This window comes from Petromyzon marinus, chromosome 34, assembly GCF_048934315.1.
Source record: "Petromyzon marinus isolate PM22_M1 ecotype Great Lakes invasive population chromosome 34, UKy_Petmar_22M1.pri1.0, whole genome shotgun sequence".
NCBI lineage: Eukaryota > Metazoa > Chordata > Hyperoartia > Petromyzontiformes > Petromyzontidae > Petromyzon > Petromyzon marinus.
The window spans coordinates 8,643,862-8,669,531 of NC_133700.1; the positions used below are offsets into that span (position 1 = coordinate 8,643,862).

Here is a 25,670-nt window from a genome sequence, read left to right on the forward strand (position 1 = left end):
AATTCAATTCTCACGACGTTTCGACTGCAACACAAGCAATCATCATCAGGTGTGGCTTTCACACCTGATGATTGCTTGTGTTGCAGTCGAAACGTCGTAAGAATTGTATTGTTTTATATTTATTATTTTATTGTTTCCCTTCTACGTGACTTTACCGAAAGAACCAATAATATATTGCATTTCAATCGTTCGGTGTTCAGAGAATGGCCCACGGAAGTAGAAATTAGAGCTACCTCCGAGAACCCTTCCAGGGACCGCTGCGTACGCACAGTAAAAAGGCACTTTCCCACCCGCTCTGCCACCAGAGCAAGTTTCGTCACGAGTCAAACTGAGATTTTCATTATAAAGTGGAAATTTTGCTAAATCGAGCACAAAATACAATTTAAATTGGTGGTGCTTTTCATTAGTGTGCAGGCATTGGCGACTGGGCTCAGACCACCAATTCGCGACACTTGGAGACACTGGTTTATTAATTGGCGGCTGCATGGCTTCGAACCCAGCATATATTTCACAGCTTCACACACCGTCAATGTCCGCACCTCCAAATGCCATCGCGACAATACGCACACGAAAACACAACACAACAGAAAAACAAAAAACACAGAACTAATTCAAATTGAAAACCTGAGTTTGCCTTTATTTGGCCAGTACAATATTGAACGACGTGAACGGGTGGATCGCAACATACACCACCGGATGAACACAACATGCGAATGAAACCTCAGTGTTGTTGTTTTGACAGTCGACGCAACAGTGCATAACGAAGTTGGCATACAGCACTTGATTCCCTAACACTACTTGATTCCCACCCCCCCCCCACACCATACAACGTGCACTCAAAATTAACGCCACACTTTTTTTGTTAAATATGAACGCTCAGGAGGCACTTCGCTTGTGATGCAAATCACAGGGACAGGAAGAGGCGGCACGATCCGAATGAACATCGCAAACCGCACCACAATCTGCTTCAACAACTGAACCTGAACAGCACAAATGTATCAACTCTTGAGCAAAGGGGGGGGGGCGGGAAAGGCAAGACACGGACCGCCCCCGTCTGTGGGGATGGCAAGATCATCCGCTTGCACACCGCGCGTGTGTCATTTGGCAACGCACGTTTCCACGCTGTGTAAAAACCGACCCCCCCTCCTCACTCCCCCGGGGTCAGAGAAGTAGATTATCTCTTGCGTCAAGTTTTCCGTGACGTTCAATGTCCGACGCTTAAAAATTAAAAAAAACGGCAGGAAATCAGAGTTCGATTGCGAGACCTGGGGGGTGGGGAGAGGAGCCTGCGACTAGCAGTGCAACACGATTTAACATTTTGGGTATAAAAGGTGCAGCAATGGATTTGTCTGTACAAGCTACTGCCTGCACAAGGCCCCCCCCCCCCCACTGGAGCAAGCTCTGGAGAACCCCTCGTAGAGGATACTTGGCCTCCACCTCCACACTGAGCAGACATCTTTGGAAGCGATGCGAGTGCGGCGCCACCCACACCCTAACCCCACCAACGCGACAGACTGCGGTGGAACCCATCGGATAGAAACGAGCCACCCCCCCTCTGGGATTGGAAGTCCAGCGCACTTGGCAGAGCACCCGATGATCCCTCCGCGTAGCGCTACGCAACGCTGTGGCCGAGCGGCGATCGGAAACACGAAATGGCGCGAAGAGAAACCAATTCTGAGAAGACTCGAGAGCAGGGCTTTGGCACCCTGAAGGAGGTACTCGAGCCAATTTAACAAAGTATTATTGTAGGGAAAAAAAAAACATTTGCATTTCACATCGTTTTAACAACGGTCCATTAACAAAAATATTACAAAGAGACTTGCATTGCTTTGTTGCGACAGTTAGTTCCATTTTTTTAGTAATAATATAATGCTTGCTAAGTTACCCCCGCAGGGTCTAAATGTATTCTACGCCGAGAGCTACATCCTAAAACTTAAGCGGTAAAACCAAAACTACAGCTAATGACGTTAGTACAATCACAAACTATTATCTACAGCAGAGTTACAACGGTGTCCTTCAAGCTATAACCAATTTATATTAAGTTATCGACACTTTACACGAGGTCACGCATACATTAAGGGGACAAAAACAAGTGTAAACATGTAAGACGCAGTCCGAGCTGTTGAAATCTTACTTCAAAAAACGGTAACCGTGCGTTAATTATGCCAATCACGCTCGCTTTAAACGGAACGTACGCATTGGGTGAGGTTTACGTGAGAAAAATTAAAAAAAAAACACGACCGATTCAAGCATAGTATCGGTGTCTGAAATGAAACAAATCTTCATCGTTTTCAATTTTTAATTAAAAAAAAAACAACAAATTTAAATCACGAACCCTTCTTTTTTTTGTTAACATCACTTAACGCCAATAGGAATAGTGTGTTTTTTTCAAGTGTAAACATTCTCCTCGGACTTGCATTGCTCACGTCAGCGGCGTAGTCTCCAGCACCAAACATTCTAATGATCAAGAACAACATTATAAAAAAAAAACACCGTAAAACAGCATGCAGCTAAAATTCACAAAAACAAACCTCCCTTCTACGTACGTCGAAACTTCTATCAGCCACCGCACGCCGCCAACCGTGCTGATCGGAGGCGTGCGAGATATACGAACGCGGCCGGTGTTGGCCGTGCACGCGGGAAGTCATGCGGACACGAACACGCATCCCGAACCAAAAACGTACTTAAGCCACAGCGGGTTTTTTTTTTTTTGACAGCGATGCAACCTCACGGCTTCTTCAAAATCGTAACCGGCGCGGCGGTTTTTGGTCTCCCCCCACCGCCCCCCCACTTCACTCAGCCCCTGTTAAAGACCCCGGGGTAACACAACTAGGGGACTTGCCGCGATTTATTTTCTCACGATACGAGATCAAATTTCACGATGTGATTTCCATATCGGATTCCCATAACTTTGGAGATTACATTTTTAATTGTGTGTTTTTTTTGCATTCTTGTGCTTCCAGTGGGGGGGGGAAAAGATGAATTTAAATATATTCATCTGCAGTTTACTTAATACAAGCCTGCCCCCAGGGACTAGGCAAAAAAAAAAAGAATTGCACTCTTGAGAAGTTTGGTAACATTACGGGCGCAATAATGAAAGCGGTTGTGACGAGTAATTTAAACGATTACTTTACAATCTAATATGCTTGTAACACGCATGCTGTCAATCGCACGATTTAATCTGAGTAACTGCGAAAGCGATAAAGTCATCATCTCCATAACATGAGCTACTTGGAAACTTTTTTTTTAAGGGGAAAAATTATACTGCGTTTATTTCCAACTTTAATCATAGTGGGGTTTTTCTGTTCCGTAAATATTTCGTCAAGAAAACATCTAAGAGAAAAAAAACATCACGAGCAACGACAATCGCGATGCAACGACATCCTGCGAACCAGATCGTTCGCGGACGTTAAACGGCAGGGGACATCGCGGCAACCCTAGAAAAAGCACAATAGCAGCAGGAACAGCACAACAGGACACCAAGAACAGGAGTAGCAGCGCAAGGGCACGGCGCTCCCCCGTGGACACAGTCGCACTCCTCAAAGCAGCGAGGCGGCGTTCCCGGACACCGCGCTGTCGCTGGTGTCGACCGATTCACCGTTGGCACGGCTTTCAGGAGAACTCTCCGCTGGCTCCAACCCATCGGCGTCGCCATCGTTGTCGCCGCTGCTGTCGCCAACGTTGCTAACGTCACCACCATCGCCAATGTCGCCATTTCCACTGCCGCCACCGATGTTGTTGTTGTCGTCATCATCGCCGCCGCCATCGCCGTTGCCAACATTGCCAATGTCACCGTTTCCACCATCGCTTTTACCAACGTCGCCAACTTCACCATCGTCGCCAGCATTATCGTTGCCATCATCGCCAACGTCGCCAGTCATGTCGTCGTCCCCACCATCGCCACCGACGTTTTCCCGTGGCCGTGGCGCGAGCGCCACCCGTCTCGTGGCCTCCCCATCGCCTGGCAAGGCCGGAGGGCTGCAGCTGCTGGAGACGCTGTCCACGGAGACGCCGCTGGAGCAGCTGCTGGCACTGAGATGGACAGACAAGACCGGACACAACAATCACAAACGGAGCGCAACTATTCTTTCTTTTACCAGATAAGGCTCAATGAGCTATGTAGCCCATTTTTCAGAAGCGACCTTGTCACAAATGGTAGCTCAACGAGATGGCTTTATCGTCTGCAAATTTAAAACAGTAGACAAATCATCTAAAACGCACGTTGACTCTAAACGTGAAGGGGAAAAACCGCAGGACCCGGAGAAAAATCCACGTGACCACGGGGAGAGACACTGCAAACTCCAAATATGTAGGTGTCAGGTCAGGAAGAAACTCACGACCTCCTGTATACCAGGTGAGCTAGTTAACATCTCGCCACCGTGGCACCCCGAAACAGATGGTGTCACACTATCAGCATGCACACTACTTCCCCTTCCACATTCTCTTGTCACTTAGTTCCTATGACCTCACGCGTGACACTTCACATGACATGCGATTCATCTCGCCACCGCGACTTGTAACAATTCACGTGCCCTTCGTTAATCCACTGCTAGATGGAGGCCTCCCCCCAAGCCACATCGTCGGTTATGTGGGGGGGGGGGGGTTGTTTGACCATACTTTACCATGCCGGTTCAGTGCAAGTCGTTAAAAGGACGGGCAGGGAGGGGGGGAGAGCACCAATTCAGATAAATCGCTCGCAGCAGGTGAAGTGCGGTCAAACAACCACCCGTGACCGACACGGTGTGGGTTAGGGCTTCATCGAGCAGTGAATTAACAATAATAAAAATATAATAATCTTAGGTCGACACACAACTGGGATCTGAACCCTATGATTGCAAGTCGTGTTGAAAGAGTGCTCCAACCGAATTGGCTGAAAGAACCATCGTCGTCACCATTATTACCTTCTGTCCTTCTGCGTCGAACGCTTCTTAACAATGGGCACTGCAGTGCCATCTTCATAATCCTCGTCGTCGTCTTCTATCGCTTCGTCCCTCTCCTCCTCCGCCTCCTTCTCCTCTCGCTTCTCCTGCTGCTGCTGCTGCTCCTCCTGCTGCTCCTCCTCCTCCTCCTTCACCATCTCGAGCGGGTGGTTCGGCGGGAACTCGAAGGGCTCGAGCTCCTCGATGACGAACCAGTCCCCGTACTCGAGGACCTGCCACTTCTTGAGGGGCACAATGGCCGCGGTGGCGCCGTCGTCTCCGTCGGCGCCGGGGACGCCGCACCGGAACCGCACGGCCTGCGACACAGAGTACGGCGTCCGGCCCATGGCGCACCCCTCCATGTCCTGGCGGCTCAGCGTGCTCTGCAGGAACAGGTGGAGCAGGCTGTCGGCCAGCAGAGGGGCGATCTCCACCACCCTGCGGCAGGGGACAAGGAAGGGGAAGGGGAAGGGGGGGGGGGGTTAGCGAATCAGAATCGGTGTTTATACTGGAGGAATCCGATGAGCTAGAAAATATTTTTTTTCACAGATGCCCAGCAGTGGCGGCGGGTAAGAACGTTACAACATCAAACAATACCAAGACACTATAGGAGTGCAAAGTAAAGGAAAGGTAAACAGATCAGCCAAAAAACATACAAATAAAACTAAATCATCCTCATTCTGCAAGGCAAAGTCCACTGAGGTTATTAACTTATTGGGGTGGGGGGAACGGACAGAGACTTATATTTAAATCATCGTCGTCATCGTCATCACGTATTGATGAAGACCTCCGCACTCCCCAACTAACCAACGCAGTAACAATCTGTCATGATCCTGCAATGTAGTAGCCATAATCCACCCAGCACCTGCGCACACTGGCATCGAACTCAAGTTTGCCGGGCAACACAATGCGGTTTCGCCAACCCACCCCCCACCATTGGATTGCGAGCAAAAACGTAACGCGTTTGTGTAGGATTCGGTGCACGCCATCACATGACTAACACGCCGATGACGTGGAGGCGTTGTTAAAAACCCGGTGCCGAGTGAGCAATAAAAAATATATATACCAACTAAACAGGACCATGAGCACGGAACATTCACATGGGACCTGCCAAACTTGTACCACAACTCTGCTTGGACAGACATCTATGATCACATTCCCCAGTAAAATGCTCATAAAAAAATGAAAGTTCTCACACTGCATAAGCACGAGAAGGTAGATTCTAGGTCATGGGTTGGCAACATTTCAACTTAGGAGACATTTTTTTTTGTGTTTGTCCTTGGCCAAAATGGTTGGCTTCACACGCAGGGCTACTTTGTACACGTACACAAACACAGCAGTAGGCGTACAGCAGATGACGAATGCATTCTGAACGAAAAAAACAAAATAGGTGATGGAATAAACTACGTAATTTTTCTCTCCCCGAGTTATTATTTAACATTACAGTTTGGCTGTTGTACATTTTGTTGTAACCAAGACATTCCATAGTAACCCATTCCCCTGCCATATTTAATCATTAGTCTTTACGTAAAATTACGTTCAACATCTACGGGGGGTTTTTTTGTTGTTAAACGGCTACCGGCAAGGGGGGCATCCAAAGAGCCACAAGGGGGGGGGGGGGCGGGGGCAGCCATAGGCCCACACGGGGGGGGCAGGCAAAGAGTCACACTGGGACAGCCAAAGACCTGCAAGGAGGGGCAGCCAAAGAGCTGAAAGTAGCGAGCCCAAAGAGTCGCAAGGGGGGCAGCCAAAGACCCACAAGGAGGGGCAGCCAAAGAGCTGAAAGAGGTGAGCCCAAAGTGCAGCAAGGGGGCATCCCAAAAGAGCCACCACACTAGCCCCGGAGCCGCAGGTTACCGACCCCTGGTCTAGTTGGTGACCTTATAATCCGTTTTGGCGGAACCCCGCCCCGACCCCCGGCACCACCAATCATCAAGCAGCTGACAAAGACTGGCCAAGCAGGTGACACTCACTTGTTGAGGAAGGTCTGGAGGCCCTTCCTCCGCTCCTCGATCTCGTCATCGCACCAGCAGTTGAAGAACAGGTCCTTCGGAGGGAGACGTGGCACAGCTCTGGTGTGAAAGATAAAAAAAAAGTGAAAACGATCGGTACATTGTCAAACAAAACATCACGCCGTAAAGGATCTCCTGCAAGTGAAGAGTGCTAACAATCATCATCGGCCATGGTCAATCCACTGGCCTCCCCACCCATCCCCCCCACTCCAACCCCTTACCATCCCCCCCACCCCACAGCCACATCACTACATCGCACCACTAGCTACACACAGTTAAATCTCTCAAAACTCTGACCCTAGCGATCCAGAATTGAGCGCGAGGCAGAGTCTCTACCTGAAACAAACCGAAGGAAATAATAAAGAAATACATAACAGAAGCTCTCCGACCCCAAAAACAACGTTTGTGTGTGTGCACAAGCAATTATAAAGCTGTGAATACACGCTGTGCTCATCTGTTGTATGGAACTTGGCAATAATCCGTTGCCCGGTACATCACATGTTGTGTAATGTGTCCTCCGGTTAACGTTATTTTTCTCATTTAATTCACAAACAGAATTAATACTTCAACCACGACATAAAAAACCCCGCAGTTCTTACACATCCAGTGAACCTCAGCCTTTCGAATCCACTGCACGGTGATAGTAAGCGACTCCGATTAATTCGTATTCCCGGGAATTTTTTTTTTGCCATTAAATAGTTATCAAGCATTGTTAAGTTACCAAACGTCAACTAAACTTGGTATGCGAAAGTTGTTTCGGGTAACCCGTGCACACCATGACCAATGGGCTGACGTCGGGCGTTGGAGGGGTTTTGCGACAACAAATTTGACCAGATTCATTAAGTGGCCCAACTCAAAAAAAATCTATCACAACTCACGATATCGTCTACGAAAACCTACGCATTTTGATTTTTTTTAAATCCCTTGTTATTAACTGCGTATAAACGTAACGGAAATTACTTCACGAAGCATTATTTAATACTTAAGAGTAAGCCAAAATACGCCTCCCGTTAGGATCCCCCCCGCCCCCACTATCACCCAGCATTAGCGCGGCTTCCGAGGAAGGTTGCACCGAAACATCACGGGAGCCGCATCGCTTACATCATGGACGCGTTCTTCATCATCTTCTGGCGTAGCCACACGAACTCGCTGAAGCGCCTCCTCACGCGCGACGTCTTGCGGGTGAAGCTGATGCTGTTCGTCTGCACGCAAAACATAGGGGACAGGATGCAGCAGAAGTCAGTTTAAACATGTACTAGTAGGGATTCCACGACCAAATATAATCTATAATGAACGTTTTTTGGGTTAGATTGCCTAAATGTCGTCAAACCCGCCACCACCCGACACAGCCAACTATAGTCAGGTTTGTCTTTAAAGTGGCCTTCCCCTCTTTTAGTTTGGTCGGTTGCCCTGGTTCTGTTTTTGTTTCCTGCTATTCATGCATTGCGCATTGGAATCCTAGGATGGAATGCGCATTCTAAATTTGAATTAATTAGTTACTAGTTCAGCACACCAGAGTGTTGGAGAGCAAAACCCACACAATCGTCGAGTTCCGCAGGTTTCCGTATCGTATTTGTTTTTGCGCTGTGTTTTTTTTTTAACGTGGCAGGTAATACTTCTCCACAATTCTGGCTGTCACCTGATGAAGCTGGTTGTTTTAAATCGCCAGCAAAACATCACTACTTGAATTGTAAATGGTGTGGGTTTTCAGTCTAACACGTAGGCTTTCGCGACCAATATTATTCATAATAAAGGCTTATGGGTTAGATCGCGGAAGTATAAATGTGTCGAAACCCTCCACCACCCAACACAGCCAACTGTGAGAGAGTAAATCCACAACATTTACAATTTGAATACGACGTTTCGCTGGTAATTACATCCAGCATGAAATCTATTCCGTTGATGACACATGCATAGTCGTGTGCGTGAGATCGAGGTTTTTACACGCTTTCTTTTAACCGTCTGTTGTTGTTGTCGTAACCTCAAATCTTGCAACTCAATTTTAACCTACTTCCCAATGTGGTATTGACTGCAAACTTGCTATACTTGTGTCATACTGATGACAATACTATATTCTATCATAAAAAAAACACATTTTAAAACATTATGTTTTTTAAATGTTATGTTTCGGCTTGGCTCTAATTGTCCACGCTCAACTGACGTTGGCTGTAAGTGACCACGGTCCCTTACGGTACGGCAAGCTTCGGGGCCACTTCCTGGGGTCGTGGTGGAGTTCTTCCATTACAAGTACGGTACATTTCATTAAAGCGTGTTTTAAAATAGTTTTTTTTTATATTACTTATTTAACGATTCGAATGCAATTAATTGACAAGGTATTAACAAAAAAATTGTGGCTTTCCAGCTCAAATGAGCACTGAGACGGTGCTCATCTCCTGTTGACAGCCCTGAGCCAGTGATGGAAAGTCCACGTTGCTACGTTCAGGGTCGAGTCTATCCAGACAACAATTACTATCGAGTTTGCTTTTAAGCTGTACTCTATATAACCAAACCTCGAATGATGATTGGCCGAGTCCAAACCCAATCACGATTTCAAGATGCAACCTTCCGATTGTGTGCGCAAAGCCACTCTCGCTCGACCGCCGATTCACCCGGACCAATTTAGTTTATAATATCCCCGCGGTTATTGTAAATTCTACACACAAGGGTATGGAGGAGGATCCATTCGTGATGACGATGCTAGATGATTTGATTTCATAGTTGGGATGACTGACCGTCAGGACAAAATAAAAAAATAAAAATTACAATTCCAGATGATTGTTTGTGATCGTCAGGACAAAAGGAATTAATTCGCATTCGAGGTTCCAGATAATTCACAATTTTGGGAAACAATTGTCGTTTCGTCATTTGAAATCGTCGGTCTCCATCCAATTTCCTGTCTTGTTTGTTCCATTCAACCTGAAGGTAACATTACCATTATAATTTTAATTCATTGTATCTAATCGATTGTTACACACGTTGACTTGATGCCCGTATCATCATCATCTTAACAATAAAGTAAAAAATAAATTGTTACATTCCTACAAGGGCTTAATTTCGGCTCAATATGCATGTCCTGGGTCAAACGAGCCGGAAAATATTTCTGGCTCGGCACACCACATCCAGTACAGCTCACGCTATATGGCTTGACCCATTTAGTCAACATGTGGCCACTTCCAGCCGACCAGCGACATGGAAAATATTCAGCGAGAAATTAAGCTCAAGTCTTTTTAGTGTACAACAATGCAGATGGTTTATTTTTTTTAGCCATTTCATCGACGTATTTTCACGGTTTGGCTATGAACGACAAAACCAACAGAAAGGAGCCATTAGACCAAGGCCACTCAAACCCCAACAAAAATGTAAAGCCCACAACACACACACCTCATGTAAAAACCGAGATCCCGTTTCATTTAGGCAACGTAAAAATCCACGTTGAGTTGTATCGTACTGTACAACCATCACGCTCGTTATCAAGTGAGTTATAAAAAATGCTCCATCCACCCCCTCCCTAACCCCCCTCCCCCCCACCACTTCTTTCCTTATTTCCCTTTGTGAGTTGAGAGTGGATGGGCCCAGAATGGAGAAGTTGTAACCCCATCTCATAAAGGAGCATTTGTGTTAACTGATTTGTCGTGTGTCCCTTCGTCACCGCCCTCCCACACTCGATCTACCCCGAGAACAGTGGTTCTTAACCTTTACTGCAGCCTCCACCACTTTGGTTCTCAATCGTAAAAAAACATAGGGTTTGATGAAACAAAGTAGATGTACTTACACGCACGTGCTTAACTTGTATTTTCCATAAGAGAGAGGTTTTTTTGGCTTAACTTGAATTTTTGATCATTTGTATCTCGCACCCCTCAAAAGGGCATCTCGCACCCCCAAGGCGTTCGTCCACCCCAGGTTAAGAAGAACCACTGCCCTAGAGTGTTGGTTATTATCTCCCCCCCCCTACCCCCACCAGAGGACCCCCTAATCTGGATGAGCACAGAGTTTTTTTTATTCTTCCCAGCCTTCGATCTGTGCAAGCGCCAGTTTTTCTGTCCTCCCCCCTCCCCCGACCTACCCGGCGCGTTGTACCGGACTTGTGTGTGCGTATCTCAGTAAAATCATTATATGTATTAAAATAAAAAAATGTTTGCTCCATCAGCTGCTTGATTATAATCCCTCTATTGTTTACCAGCGAAACAATGAAGCGGCCTTACGTGAAGGAAGATCTCGTAGCTGATGTACGGTCGCCATGAATCACTGTTGTGCAAGAAAGGCTCCTGGACTCGAATCATTATGAACTCCTGGAAAGAAAAAAAAACACCATCCAAACAATGATTGGTTTTCAAAAACAAACACACATATCATACCGTCGTTCATCACATATTTGACAGAACGAAGAATGGAGGCCTAAATGCCACCACTCTTGGAGCGCAGGTGGTTATAGCGCTCCGAACACATACCAAGTGCGGAAATGGAATCCGATGCTGCCGACAAGAAAAGTACTTCTTCTAAACGCAGCGAGATAAATTATTGCGGGTTGTAAAAGTTTTACATCGTGTGGTCAAAATTAGGTTTTGAACCGGTGAATTCTGATCCCTGGACAAGAGTGTGCATGCTGATAGCATGACACCATCTATTTCGAGGCACCACGATAGCAAGATGTTAACTACCTCGCCTGGTAAACACGATTTAAAGCTTTCGTGACTGCAGGGATTCATCTTCTTGGTTCTTTTGGTATAATAAAAGAATAAAAATAAAACATAATAAAATAAAATTCAGAAACAGAGCTGTCTTTCCGACAGCTGTTTCTTCACCTGAGGACGGCTTCTTGTGCTGTGGCCGAAACGTGGTGAGAATTTTATTTTATTATGTTTTATTTGTATTATTGTATTATTTCCCTTCTACGTGACTTTACCGAAAGAACCAAGAAGATGGTATACACGAGGTCGTGGTTTCGATCCCGACCCTAACGCCCATATATTTGGAGTTTGCATGGCTCCCTCTCCGTGATGACGTGGATTTTTCTCCGGGTCCTCCGGTTTTTCCTCCACATTTAGAAATGCATTTAGAGTATTTGGCTGCTATACATTTCCACTTGATAGGTCACTCCGTTAAAGCTGTTGGAGCTATCATTTGTGGCCAGGTCACTTCTGAAAAAGAGCTATATAGCTCAGTGGGCCTTACCTGGTGAAATAAAACATTATGACAGCCCTAACATAGAAAACAAAAAAACACATTCTCTAAAATGTATGCAAATTGTCAGTGACAAAGGCCGAAATAAAATTAGGTCCATTTTCAAACATAGGATCCACAATATTATTCTGTCATGTCACCAAGGTAAAGGTGGAATTCTCCTTCCGAATGATCATCATCTTTCTGTAAACCTATACATACATTATATATTCTTGGTTCTTTCGGTAAAGTCACGTAGAAGGGAAACAATGAAATAATAAAAATATAAAACAATCAATCAAAATTTAGGCATACATTGTGGGGGAGGGAGGGGGAAGGTGCTCGAGACTCCGTGAGAGTTTTTAGGGTTAAACAAAGAGCACACATTACTTCACATTAGATCTATCAGAACCTTTAAAATAATTTATCTTTTCACAATCTAAATATTTAATTAGCCTGGGGGATTCTGAACCAAATCTAACCTTCCGAGAACTAGACCGAATTCGCCCATTTAAAGAACAAAACAAACATTCCTGGAAGGTCTGCATTTTTCTGGACACATGGCACTAGAATATAAAACAACCAAATTCCCGACATTCCTCGCATCAGGTGAAGCCAATTATGTTAATGAGCATTGTGAAGAAAGACATTTAAACCCTGGCACCCTGCTGGACTTCACAATGCAGTCTACCATAAGGCCAAGTCTACTGAAAGCGTTACACACATATGCGGACCATGTTTAACAATATGCATTACTCGTAGGATACACTTGTAATAACGAGCAAATGAAAGCAAATCCTACGCTTGAGCTAGGTTTGACTGCAAAAATGGGACCTGGATTATTTAGTACTGTATTACCAAAGTAGGAAGAGCTAGATTTTTTTCATTTGTGGAACCCACTAGCGACAACATCAAACTGCGGGGACTGAGCGATAAAAAAAATCAGATCGCGTGCAGAAGAACATCACAAGACCCACGAGAGACAACATCGGCTTGGAGAGGCCTTCATTTTTCAACAGATTCATGGCTCACATGATTCTTAGAAGAAGAAAAACAATCCACTCGAGACAACATCAACTGCAGACGGAGAGCGATGGGGTTTTTTTTTGGAGAAAAATCATCATGGCTCCGATTAGCACGGTCGGCTACGTACGGTGCGCGAAAGACGTTCAACAATATACATCTGAGCGAGGCAGCGGCACAGATATTAAATGAACCCTCATTTTAAAAAAAAATTATATCAACTTTAACAGACCAAATTTCAATACTGTTTGCAACTTATAAATAACCAGTCTGGATCCTCCAGCTCTCCGTGACAAAAGGAACAAAGTTATAGCTCACAACGGGCATTTCACCTCGTATTTAAATACTTAATTAGCTACGACAGATGGCCGAGTAAAAGGGGCCAGCGCACACAATGAAGACAAAGATCCCCTCCGTTCGTGTAGCCTCAACAGACTGTTGGGGCAAGTGCTGTTAGCGAGCAGCACCTATGAAGGCCGGCACTGTGGCACACGAGGGGGGGTGGGGTGGGTGGTCAGCACCACGCCCGACCGCCTTTGTCTCCCCAGTGGCGACGTTTTACACACCGCACCAGGTACTCTTTTGGAGGCCGAGTCAACTTAGGCGAGGCCCAGGACCGGTTCAGATAATCGTCACTGGGTGTTGGCCGTGAGCGGGAATCGGAATCAGGTCACCGGGTTTGTAACGCAGCGTGCAAACCATTCCATTACCGCTCACAATGAACACACACAAGTAGGTAAAAGGTCGTCCAAAGGAGTGGGACAGAAAAACATCAAGTGTCTGACAAGACAGATGGACCAGCAGTAAACAATAGGACACAAACACACAAACGACGGACGGAAGGACAATCGAGCAACAAAACAGACGATACGTTCCGTTCTAAGCTATTGAACTACAACGAGCACACAAACTCCCAAGAAAAAAAACACAACTTAACAAGCCATCATCGGCCCATCTTGCACAAACCTTCCTCTCAAGCCAAAACGCCAAGTTCAACGCGCGCCTGCGGTCGCGACAGCTCATCGCTGCTCCTTCACGAATATTAACTCGTTTAAATTTTAAACAACGCCAACTATGAAAAAAAAACCGTATAGAACCGGACGGCAAATCCGAACTCAAGACAATGGGAAGCAGTCGTTGCTGTGCTCACGCAAGAGCTAAAAAAAGTAGACTAGACCCAGCACGGAGCAAGGGTTTTAACACATTTCAGTAAGACTGCAAGCCGAATCAAGCAGGGGAATTCCAGATTCGTTGGTCACCACCCCCTTGGGCGCTCGAGCAGAAAGAATAGATACTCACCCTAGTATGTATGGGAAAAAACTCGTCTGATCACGTGGTGAGCGAGATATCTTACATTGGTGGTATGAAACGGCTGCCCAATACGGAGCGCCTTTTTACCCACTTGAGAAACACATTCGGTACTTTCCCCATGCACAGTATTTATTGCACGCTTATTCGTTCCAGGTTATTGTGCTTGTCGACTTTTTGAAAACCAGACAAGACCCAATTGGGGAAAGCGTTTGTTTAAAAAATAAATTTCTGCCTTTGTAAAAAGAAATGCTCGCATATTAACTCACGTTAGCGAACAAATTCAGACTTTTTTTTTTAAGATCACCGGACTGCGTGTACACAACAGCCCAGAATTGCGTTTGAGAGTAACGCCTGTGTATTGACGCGATGGCTTATGTACATGTTGTGGGTTTTTACTCTCCAACACACTGGTGTGCTGAACTAGTATGGAATTGGCACGTTTCGTTGACTCGACAAACCTTATTAATTGGCTGTGGTGGCGGGTTTAGCGACACATTCACGCAATCTAACCCAACAAAAAAAAACCTCTTACGGATTGTTCTCCGTCGGAGAACGAGCGAAAACTGTGCACGGTAAAAGTTTAAATTATTATTACATATTTAATGACAGCGTTATTGACGAATCTAGCAATTGTTTTGTTTGTCCTCATGCGCCACTCACTGCCAACGCAGCATCATAAACAAATTCAGCCTTTCTTAACAATGGGGAGCACAAACCTTCAAGTATCTACGCAATGCATTAAACATTGTTCAATTGGGTCACAGCTTTGCAGACTGGCATATTATGGGACCACGGTACATTAAAAAAAACCCAAAGCACATTGACCCTTACTGTAAGTCACATTTAATAGTAAAAATGTCACCGCACGAGTATTAGAGAATAAATCACGAATGCTGTCCCCCCCCCCCGTCCAGAGAGTGGGGGAAATTCCACATTCCTCATCTATTATTTTTATACAGTGTGGGGCAAAGAGCATGCAGTCGCCTGTTACATTACTGTGGTTTGTACCACAAACACAGGAAGTTCAGCTTTAGAAATGACGAAATCAAGTCAAGTTGACCTCCCGTAACAGCTTTTCTTTAAAAAAAAAATACATTTTCCCGAATGCGTGTTACTTGCACCGATGACGAATTATTTGCCCCCAAGGAACAAACATTATCACAAATTCAGTACACATTGATTTCAACTTACTCTCTGTGTGGTACAACACTGTATGACGTGCCATTCTCAGCCGTAAAGCAATTAGTGTATACCGTATATATTTCACTAATCCTCACCAAGCAGAAAAAAACAACCCCCACAATCGACGCAGCATGGGAAGAAGGCCTTCACCCAACAGCACGTTAACAAAGGGTTGTTTTGAAAGGACATTTACATTTCTCATGGAGTGTTAACGATGCGTGTGGAAGGCATCGAGATGTACCTCATACAAAGAGCTCTAATTATTAAAACATAAGAATAGGTTTAACCCTTTCTCTAGCAAGACAACGGGTGTTAAGATGTTCAAACACCAAATACAGACAGTCCCCGAGTTACGATGGGCCGACTTACAATATTTCGATCTTACGATGGCGATACGACAAAATTGTAAAATATTTAAAATTTCGCAAGGCAGGCAAACGCAGCAGTGTACGAGGTACGATACTGTACGTTGGTACGCTGCCGGGATGTACGCATCTTCCGCACCTTCTATTAAATTGCAGTTCATATAGGTAGGCGAAGAATTTACCTTGTTTTTTTACTTTACATTGTACTGTGCAATACAGTATTGTAATTAATAAATACATACAGTATATAGTTTATATAGTACGGTACTGTAAATTGCTCCGTTTTGCTAAATTATCACCATTCTTTAAGACTCCTGGATAGGCTAGGCCATCTTCGACTTACGATATTTTTGACTTACGATGGGGTCGTCGTAACGCATCTCCATCGTAGAGGACTACCTGTAGTTACCTTTTGCAAGCAATCATGTCTGCATGAACCACGTGTACTTGCCTGACACCAATCAGTTTCAAAGACAATGCAGATATTAGCAGAGCATGTTCGTTAGTATGTGTGGTTAATCCAGGCTTGATCCCTTGCAAAAGGTTTCTATAGTTGGTGTTTGACCACCTTTACACCTGTTGTATTTCCTGAAATGTTAAAACCGATTCATATTTATTCAGACTTGGATTTTGGCAAAAAAAAAGGTCCCATGATATAGCTCTGTAATAGTTTTTTTTCGTGTCACAGACAACGGGCCCTGCCGACAATTACGATTTAAAAAAAAAACAGACAAGATTTCTACTCTCGTAAACATCAATACAGGGTCCTTTAATTCCCACTTGAAAACCAACGTTTTGTCGCCAACTGCCTGACCGAGACTTAACGGAGTTGACCGCGTGAGATGCAAGCCAACTCGGCATGAGCCCCACTCAACTCGCCATTAAAACGACATCAATTCCTTAAAACACAAGTTTATTTTTTTTTAAAGACCACAACGAAAATGCACGCACTAAACATAAAAACAGTCGAGCCATAATAAAGAAATGCACGTGCCACTTTTACAAATGAGCCGAACTACCCAATTACCACATGCGCATAAGCCCTGCATCCCCCACCACCACGCATATAATATTAAAACTGTAAATGAGCCAACTTTGCATGTGGCTGCACGCCACCACTGTGGTTTCTTTGTGTTTTTTGGCCGTTCTTCTATTTGTGATGCCAAACCAATTTGAGCCTTTAAAACGGGGAAACAACAAAATGCTTGGCCACAAAGAAAAGCTGCAACCCCCCACTCCCGCCAACCCCCTGTTGAGCCGAATAGCCTGCAGGGCAAGTATCGTTAGCGGGCACCTGTTATAAAACAAAGAAGGTCAACACACCAAGAGCTGGTTGTGTGGCCCCCAAAAAAACCACACGCAAAGATCGACCCCCCGCCGCCCGCCTCTCAACCCCCATTTAGAATCAACATCAAGCGTTTAAAAGTAATTTGGCTGCAAGAAATGTCCACGTGATAAGCCACTTCGTTGCGCTATCATTTGTGGCCAGGTCGCTTCTGAAAAAGAGCTATAAAAAATATATAGTAGGAGCCTTACGTAGCCAAACGTGCTCCGATTAGCACGGTTGGCTACGTACGGAGCGAAAGAAGTCCAACACACTACATACAGACATACGGCAAGCGCCGTTTACCAAGCAACTATTAATCCCAGAATGGCACTCAAAGAAGATAGTGTGACCAATCCCAAACCCAGTCGCTTTTGCCTACCAATATGTTTGGGTCTACAGACTGCATTTAAAGGACGAGCAGGAACATTCTTCATTGCAAGGCCCACAGGACACTGGCGGCCCCTGGTGGCCTTTAGTGCGGCCCTCGAATGTAAAAACGCCCCCGTTTGCAGGCAGTTTGGCAGCCCTTCACATCGATGTATCATCGGCAAAAGTGGCCATTCACTGAAAATTGGTGAAGAACATTGGAAGTAGAGCACGTGTAGACCCAGAACAGATTCAGATACATGGCTGGGAATCAAACCCTGGTCACTGCGACTGTAGCATAGTGTGCCGTTTATGGGCGCATTTATTCGACTAGGTCGCAATTCAACACAAGAAACGATAACCATTTAAGGATTCATCTTCTTTGGTTCTTTCGGTAAAGGCACGTAGAATGAGAATGAAATAATAAAATAACACAATTATTCTCATTCTACGTGACTTTACCGAAAGAACCAAAGAAGATGAAACGATTATCAATTATGGTTTAACACTGCAGTGAATGTACAGGGTGGTCCAGATGTCTCGTGACTCCCATTTAATTCCTCTAAAACATTTATATATATTTTTTAAGTAAGCTTTCTTTAAAACAGGAATGAATATACACAGGAAAAACATGTTAGGGGGCATTTATTTGGGGGGGGGGTCACAAAACACCTGGACCACCCTGTAGAGGCCTTAGGAAGTCAAGTGAGAAACCTTTACAAAATATGCATGAATTATTCTTACACAATGACATTCAATGCATGTTTAACAGAAACGAAATTAAATTAAATCATGCATCCATCTAAACACCATATTATTTCCTAACTAGCCATGACATGCCGGAGCATATAATTACGCACCACCGACCAACACACGCACACTCGCACGCAAGAGGCGAGTCAACCTACAGCAAATGGTGAAATGTATTTACTTATCAAGATGGTTCTCGCTCAAGACACATGGGCCTTACAGAAATGCCACGCTCACATTCCGCATCACCCTGCTGTTGTTGTCAATTAACTCGAAAGAGAAATTACACTTCCCATGCAGGTCATGCGGTGAGGGGGGGGGGTTAATTGACCCTACTTCACCATCGCTAGTCAATGTGGGTTGGTGAAGGTGGGAAGCCTAGATTCGACTACCCCGATACTCTTACCTGCTGCATTCTGCACAGAGCGGGGAAGTTCCTGACGGTCGCCGTGCTTTCTTCCATTGCTCGTTATAAATAACAAAAAACACCCTGAGGGTAGAAACAACACGGCAATAACATTTAATGTCAGGATCAACAAGGCAGCACGCAATTTTCACATTCCAGTTGGTGACAATCAATCGCACTGGGAAATACCTAAATTTGTTTAACGATTCTGAGAACTATACACTCGCAACCTTTAGCCTACTTGACTCACGCAGAGACTCGTGACTTGGCCCTTGGAAAGCAGAACTATCTCATTGGACCACTCTTGACACTGATAAGCAACCAGGGGAGGATGAAAATATTTGGATAAGCGTAGTCTTTCACTGCCTAGAAGTTTTTTTTTCGTTTTGCAAAAAAAACACAGATGAAGTCAAATTTATTCCTCAGTTTATTTGGCAATTATTCAAAAGGGCAGTGAAACTACATTATGCTTCCAACGAATTGCGATAAGATTCTAAGCTTTGCTCGGGGCTATTTTTTTGACACACACTTGGGCTGACATTAAACAAAAAGGAAAATACAACTTCCTGTAGTTTCATTGTAAATGGTGTTGCCAGGCAGTTTATAAGATGTATTTTAGGCATTAAATAATGGGCCATTAAAGAGTTTTACTCGTACAAAATAAAGCAATGCTGTGCACTTAAGTTATTTATTGTAATCGTGGAATAAAACCACAACACAATTCAGCAACTATACATTTATTCATCACCGTTCCAAGAATTTTTTTCATAGCATGAGATTTACCATTAATTAGGGTAAACAGTGAAAAAAAACGGATTTTCCAGTTGAAACTTTGGTTGTGGCTTTTCTCTGACTAATAGTTTAAAGGTTGCACAGGGGTGAGCCACATGGCATGGAATGTGGAAGGGCAAAGTGTGGATTCTCCAAGGGGCCTTCAACACGGGTGGGAAAAGTAAATGTCTCGACTTTCAACGCTCCACATAATAAAAAATACGTTTTGATAAACCAATGATTGTCAGCCAAATTAACAACTTAATTAACTCAAATGTGCATCTGAAGTGTAAACTACAGTACGTGAATTCAGCCTACCATTTAATGGATTTAATTAAAAATGTGCATATTCAGTGGAAATGTATCCGAATTAAAGATCAACATTCTAGGGAAAGAGATTAACCTTTTGGCGTCGGTGATTCCCATGTCTTGCTTGCACATGTACTAAGCTATACTACTGTATATATATTTTTATTTTACCAGGCAAGGCCCACCGAGCTATGTAGCTCTTTTTCAGAAGCGACCAGGCCACAAACGATTGCTAAAAGTGGTGGCTTAGCACGTCGACATTTATAGCAGCCAACTGACTCTAAACGCAGGGTTTCTGAATGTGGAGAAAGAAACCGGATTGACACGGATAAAAATCCACGGCAAGAACATGCAAACTACAAATATACATGCATCATCATCATCAGGTTTGAGAGAACAAGCCCACGTCCTCCTGCATACCAGGGGAGGGAGTTAACATATCGCCACCGTGGTGTGTACATTTTAAGTATCGCTTTAGGAGACCTTCACGACTCACAGTAATTCATTCACTACCCATCATGCCCAAATATTAACGCCTTAAACAATATTTAATTTTGTGTCGGTGTAAAACAGGTACCAGATATTCAATTCTGGAGCAAACCTATTGATAAACGTCTGCCCATTTAATAACGATTGCTAATGTATTATCTATTGTATTATCTGTATATATCACCAGACATTATGAAGATAACAGTTTTCCCCAATCATATGAAATATACAGCCGTCTTCAATGACTTAAAACAAGACCAATTGGAGGTAAATATTCCCAATGAGCTTTCATGTGCATAAAACCATATCAATTATAATCTGAATGGCATTTCAGCTGATATCAACCACACTCTCGCGTGGCGAACAGGCCAACGTACTTTCAGTATCATTCAAAATCAACGCACTCGCAACACACGCTTAAGATAAATGGTAAAGCTATAATATACGTGACCATGTCTAACTACATAAAAACCACAATATAAATATAAAGAGGTACATATCAACTCACAGGTATCTGGTTAAAATACACCATGGGAAACTATCAATAAGCGTTGACAACATTAAAGGGGACATGAATTACATACAAAAAAAACTGCACAGTACGGTCCTGTAAATGTTAAACTAAACTATTTTTTTTATTTCACCAGATAAGACCCACTGAACTATTTAGCGATTTTTCAGAAGCAAAACTGGCGGGTGACAATTGTCATCATGTGTATGATGGGCATAGCAGCCAAACACTCTATAATCGCACGTTTATTCTAAAATGCAGAGGGAAAAACCGGAGGACCGGGAGAAAAATCCACGCGACCACAGAGAGAGACACCGCAAACTCCAAATATACAGCAAACATCGTCAGGGTCGGGCTCGAAACGACGACCTCCTGCATACCAGGCGAGGTTCTGGCCACCAGTGAGAGCCCTTAACTTAACGCGACTCTGGGATGGTCAAACAATCAATGGCACATTGATCAAATAACACCTTCCCAAACAATGTTAATAAAACAATTACACGATCACCCCCCAATTTAACTTGGTTTTAATAAAGGGAATACCGCATGCGACGGACAGTAAGCAAGGTCCACGTGGGAATCTTTGAGGCCATTCTACCAACGAGAGCTAATTTTGGTTAAAGGAGATCTGTGACAATAGCAATGGGTTTAAATAACGAGCATCTGGCGATACCAATGGGTTTAAATAACGAGCATCTGGCGATACCAATGGGTTTAAATAACGAGCATCTGGCGATACCAATGGGTTTAAACATCGAGCATCTGGTGATATCAATGGGTTTAAACAACGAGCATCCGGCGATACTAATGGGTTTAAATAACGAGCATCTGGTGATCGATACCAATGGGTTTAAATAACGAGCATCTGGCGATATCAATGGGACAACTGAAAACGTGCAATTACCATATCGTTATAACTGCATTCTTTATTAAATAAAGAGGGGTAGGGGTAAATGATAATCTACAATAAGACCACTTGTCAACTGTATTACTGTGAGCGTCTATTTTGTTAAAGTGAACAATTAAAACGTTTAATCTCAATGTGACCACGACCGATTTAATTAAAGGAACATCGTTGCTTATCAATGAACTCGGTCGAAAATAGAATGCACGTATCTGATAACCTCAATGGGACATCACCAGCATGTAATCGTGATGTAAAAGTGATTATATATATTTTAATTTGTTATTTTAAGAAACGGACGCTGACCACCCACCCACCCCAACGCGACACAAGGATCGCGAGGCACCACCACCCCCCCCACACATTTACGACATCAACAAACCATTCAGAACTAGCATTTGAGATTTACAAGACGATGTAAGGTGGGTAGTGTTTTTTTTTTGTTTACAATTAACGAAGTACGTGTAAATTAAACGAGGTTAATGTAAACTCACGAGGGTGGAGAGAGATCGCGGCGTCTACCCACAGCAGCAGGCCTCGGATTGCGAGAGAATCTCACCCCCCCCGCCTCTCTATAACGCGTTTAAAACATATTTTGTTTTACGTTATTTAAGGACGGTCCTTAAGAAACTAATAAATGACCGTTGTCGAGATAATTTAAAAAAATGTAATTAAAACAATCTTTAATTAGTCTCTTCCCCCCGCCACCTCTTGCAAACTATCGCGAGATTTGCAATGCCAGTGTATGGTGCGTTGGACAAAGTATCGCGAGATTTGGTGGGGTACGTTTAGACGTTAACGATCATCAACGCTGCTTTAGCGAAAATGTTGTGAAATGCTTAAACTATTTTTGAACTATACCGTATAATTCCAAATTATACCTCGAGGAAATATTCACTAGTTGTGTGTTCAATCTAGAACTTGCTAAATATTCGCCTACATTAAAAATACAATGGAAATAATACGTACAGTACCGAGTGAATTGACTTTTAAACACTACATTAAATACTTAACGTCGTCAAATCACGGTTCTTGAGATTTAAAAAAACACATTCCTTTCGACGACTGCATATTTTACGTCTTACAACATTTCATACAAATTGCACGGTAAAACGTACACACACGTGGCTTTAACAACCTTTTTTTTTAGTTTTTACCGTCTTAAAAATGTAAAAAGAAGCACCAAATTACAACTTCCCTTGTGTAACAGCCCATTAAATATTAACAATTGTTGCGCCACGCTACGTTCGTTCTGGGTTCGCTATTACACGCAATAAATGTGTCGTAACAGCGCCTCGACTCTTGTAAAATTAGACAGCCAGCCAATGTACTTTATATAAGCAACAAAAGCCTCATCCAGCAGTGGATTCCCACCCCCCCACAAGCAAGCTGAAAGCCAAACACAAGCAAAGATTAATCGACAACGAAGCCGGTTTGAAGATTACATCTATTGTTTCCAATTCCATTGTGCGAAAAATTAGCGGGAACTTTTTTTTAATCTTTCAACTCGTGCGAAGACTTAAATCCAACTACTCAACTAGGCAAAGCGCTTAAAAGACTCCGAACATACTTTCTTATAATACAATAACTACACCGCTGCAACTTTTACAATAATTATAAACGCTGAAACACTAAGGATGTAACTTTCACAAACACTACCTTGGATGTGCTACCCAATGGAACACAATAACACCGGTATTGACAATGTAGCATTCGGAACAATCCACAATTTGCCAAACTACCACATACTTAATAAGAACCATGAGCACTTAATGTTATACAATACCAATGTATAACAGTATTTCATTGTACTAACTAGACTGATTAAAACTACTACGCTACACGTTATTTCCAGTGTCGGAAAGGGCTTTTCAATGCCACGTGCTCTGGCTTATTTGGCCATACTTCACCACGCTGGTCAGTAAGAGTTGTATATTAAGTAACATCTGTAGTGTAACAACAGGAAATTGGCACACTCTACCCCGAATTAAGTCAAACAAAAACACTTTAGAACGTCACTCGTAACCTTTGGTGTCATTACCAATGTATTGAAGAATCAAAATATTATATAAGCTGACATAAATACGGGTTTAATAGAAGATCCGATTAGGTGCCACGGAGGATGGAATACAACAGAAACATTTAAAAGTGTGTGGTTGTCGTTGTTATTGTTCGGATCAATGGAAGTAAGATCTCACAGAGGAATGGGCTTGACAATTACGACATCGCCAGACAGATGTGGACACTAAACGCGATCACATTGGGCACAACACGAGAAGTGGAAATTATTTGTTGACGTTATGATGTAAGCAGTGGGCATCTAGGGGGGCCCTTCTTCCCCTTGGATCGTGATGATGATTTGGGTGTTTAAATATCTTGACACCTCCTGTATTTAAGGTAAACACGAGCGAAGACTGTCCGAATCATTCAATATCGTCGATATAACCGGCTGAAGGTGATCTATTTTATTCTTAAGTATACTAGTACCGCAAATACGCTCGAGTACTTTAACAAACGCAACACTTAAATCAGTCGTAACACAGCGGTAAGTGTAGCCACTAAATAATAACAAAAACCCACACACAACTTGGTTAAAAAAAACACAACTAATCCGGAACTCGCAACTTACCACTGTGCGAAACGTCGCTTGGCTGGTGGCTGTGGTGGCTAACCAGCTTTGTAAGAATCGGCGCTCGAAAGCCGTCTTTGTCGAATTCTAATCAAAGGTAACCACAAGTTCACCAGGGTTGGACACCAGCCACAGCCACACACAACCAGACGGACACACATACACGTGTGTGTCCGTGTGTGCTATAGCAGGAGACAGACGGCGATGAGTGTACCACGGAGTTCTAGGAAACTGCGAATTTAAATAAAAATGTAACCGGACTCCCTCCCCGGCAGAGAGCCGTGTCTGCTGCTGCTGGTGATGATGCTGATGATGATAGTGGTTGGTGGGGGGTGTGAAGAAGACTCTATAAATACCCAGGGGTGATGTCACGCGGCCCACCCAAAGCTCTCCGCTGCCTACCAAAGGCAAAGATCCCCCGCGTAGCCTTGGCGGAAGGCTCGGGGCAAGTCGCTGTTTCAGCTGCGAGGGGCCGCCTTCGAAGGCGGAAGTTACCCCGGGTCGACCGGGTTCCTTGTGGTGGTGATCGGTGGTGCGCCCACCACCACCACCACACGCGTACCCAAAGGCAAAGATCCCCCGCGTAGCCTTAACAGACTGTCGGGGCAAGTGCTGTTGGCGAGTAGCGAGCACCTACGAAGGCCGGGAACGGTAACACGACCGGGGTGGGTGGCCAGCACCACGCCCGGCCGCCTTTGTCTCACCAGCGGCGACGCTTGCACACCGCACCAAGGTTACACTTTTAAGGCTGAGTCGACCTAGGGGAGGAGGGGGGGGTGGGGTTGCCCAGGACCGGTTCAGATGAATCGTCACTGGTGGTGTTGGGTGGCCGTGAGCCGGGAACCGAACTCGGTCCGCCGGGTTCGTGGCGCAGCGCGCTAACCGCTGCACCACCGCTCCACAGCCAATCCAAGTGTGAGATGGTGTGGTGTTGGGGGGGTTCCTTTCGCGTCGTTAAAGGGCGTGAACCCTCCCCCCTCTCTCCCCTAACTCGACATTCTTTACGTTGCCGTCGAGATTGTGTGTTTATGTATTTACGGCTCTTATGCAAATCCACTGCTGGATAAAAGCTTCTCCACCACACACCTTGTCTGGATGAATGTGAATGCCCCCCCACCACGTGCTTACGTCTGCCCACTGCTGAGTGAAGGCCACCCCACGTGGATGAATGCCAATCCACGTGCTTGGTCTATCCATCGCTGGATGAGGTCCCTCCCCCCACGTGCTGCGTCTATC

The 25,670-nt window shown here is 44.5% G+C and overlaps 1 protein-coding gene across 4 annotated transcripts; it reads right to left on the reverse strand.

Annotated features, from left to right (window-relative positions):
• Window positions 1-610: 610 nt before the first annotated feature.
• LOC116948668 (uncharacterized) lies at window positions 611-24,809 on the reverse strand. Of its 4 annotated transcripts, none has more exons than XM_032965581.2 (7): window positions 24,791-24,809; window positions 18,822-18,905; window positions 11,134-11,220; window positions 8,033-8,133; window positions 6,893-6,991; window positions 4,902-5,357; window positions 611-4,032 (listed from the first exon to the last, which is right to left on the reverse strand). In XM_032965581.2, exons 2-7 carry the CDS (start codon window positions 18,876-18,878, stop codon window positions 3,540-3,542), a joined length of 1,293 nt encoding a protein of 430 aa, XP_032821472.2. In that variant the 5' UTR covers window positions 18,879-18,905; window positions 24,791-24,809; the 3' UTR covers window positions 611-3,539. The 4 variants fall into 4 exon arrangements, with proteins under 4 accessions (XP_032821472.2, XP_032821470.2, XP_032821471.2 ...); XM_032965579.2 differs by lacking the exon at window positions 24,791-24,809 and adding an exon at window positions 24,435-24,771; XM_032965580.2 differs by lacking the exon at window positions 24,791-24,809 and adding an exon at window positions 22,300-22,405.
• Window positions 24,810-25,670: the final 861 nt, after the last annotated feature.

Excerpts from the sequence above, each read along its gene's own strand:
- LOC116948668 (XM_032965581.2), bottom strand. The coding sequence starts at position 18,878 with ATGGAAGAAAGCACGGCGACCGTCAGGAACTTCCCCGCTCTGTGCAGA. Across the intron at positions 11,221-18,821 it reads CTCTGTGCAGAATGCAGCAG|GAGTTCATAATGATTCGAGT; the intron begins GTAAGAGTATCG and ends TTTTCTTTCCAG. Across the intron at positions 4,033-4,901 it reads TCGACGCAGAAGGACAGAAG|TGCCAGCAGCTGCTCCAGCG; the intron begins GTAATAATGGTG and ends TGTCCATCTCAG.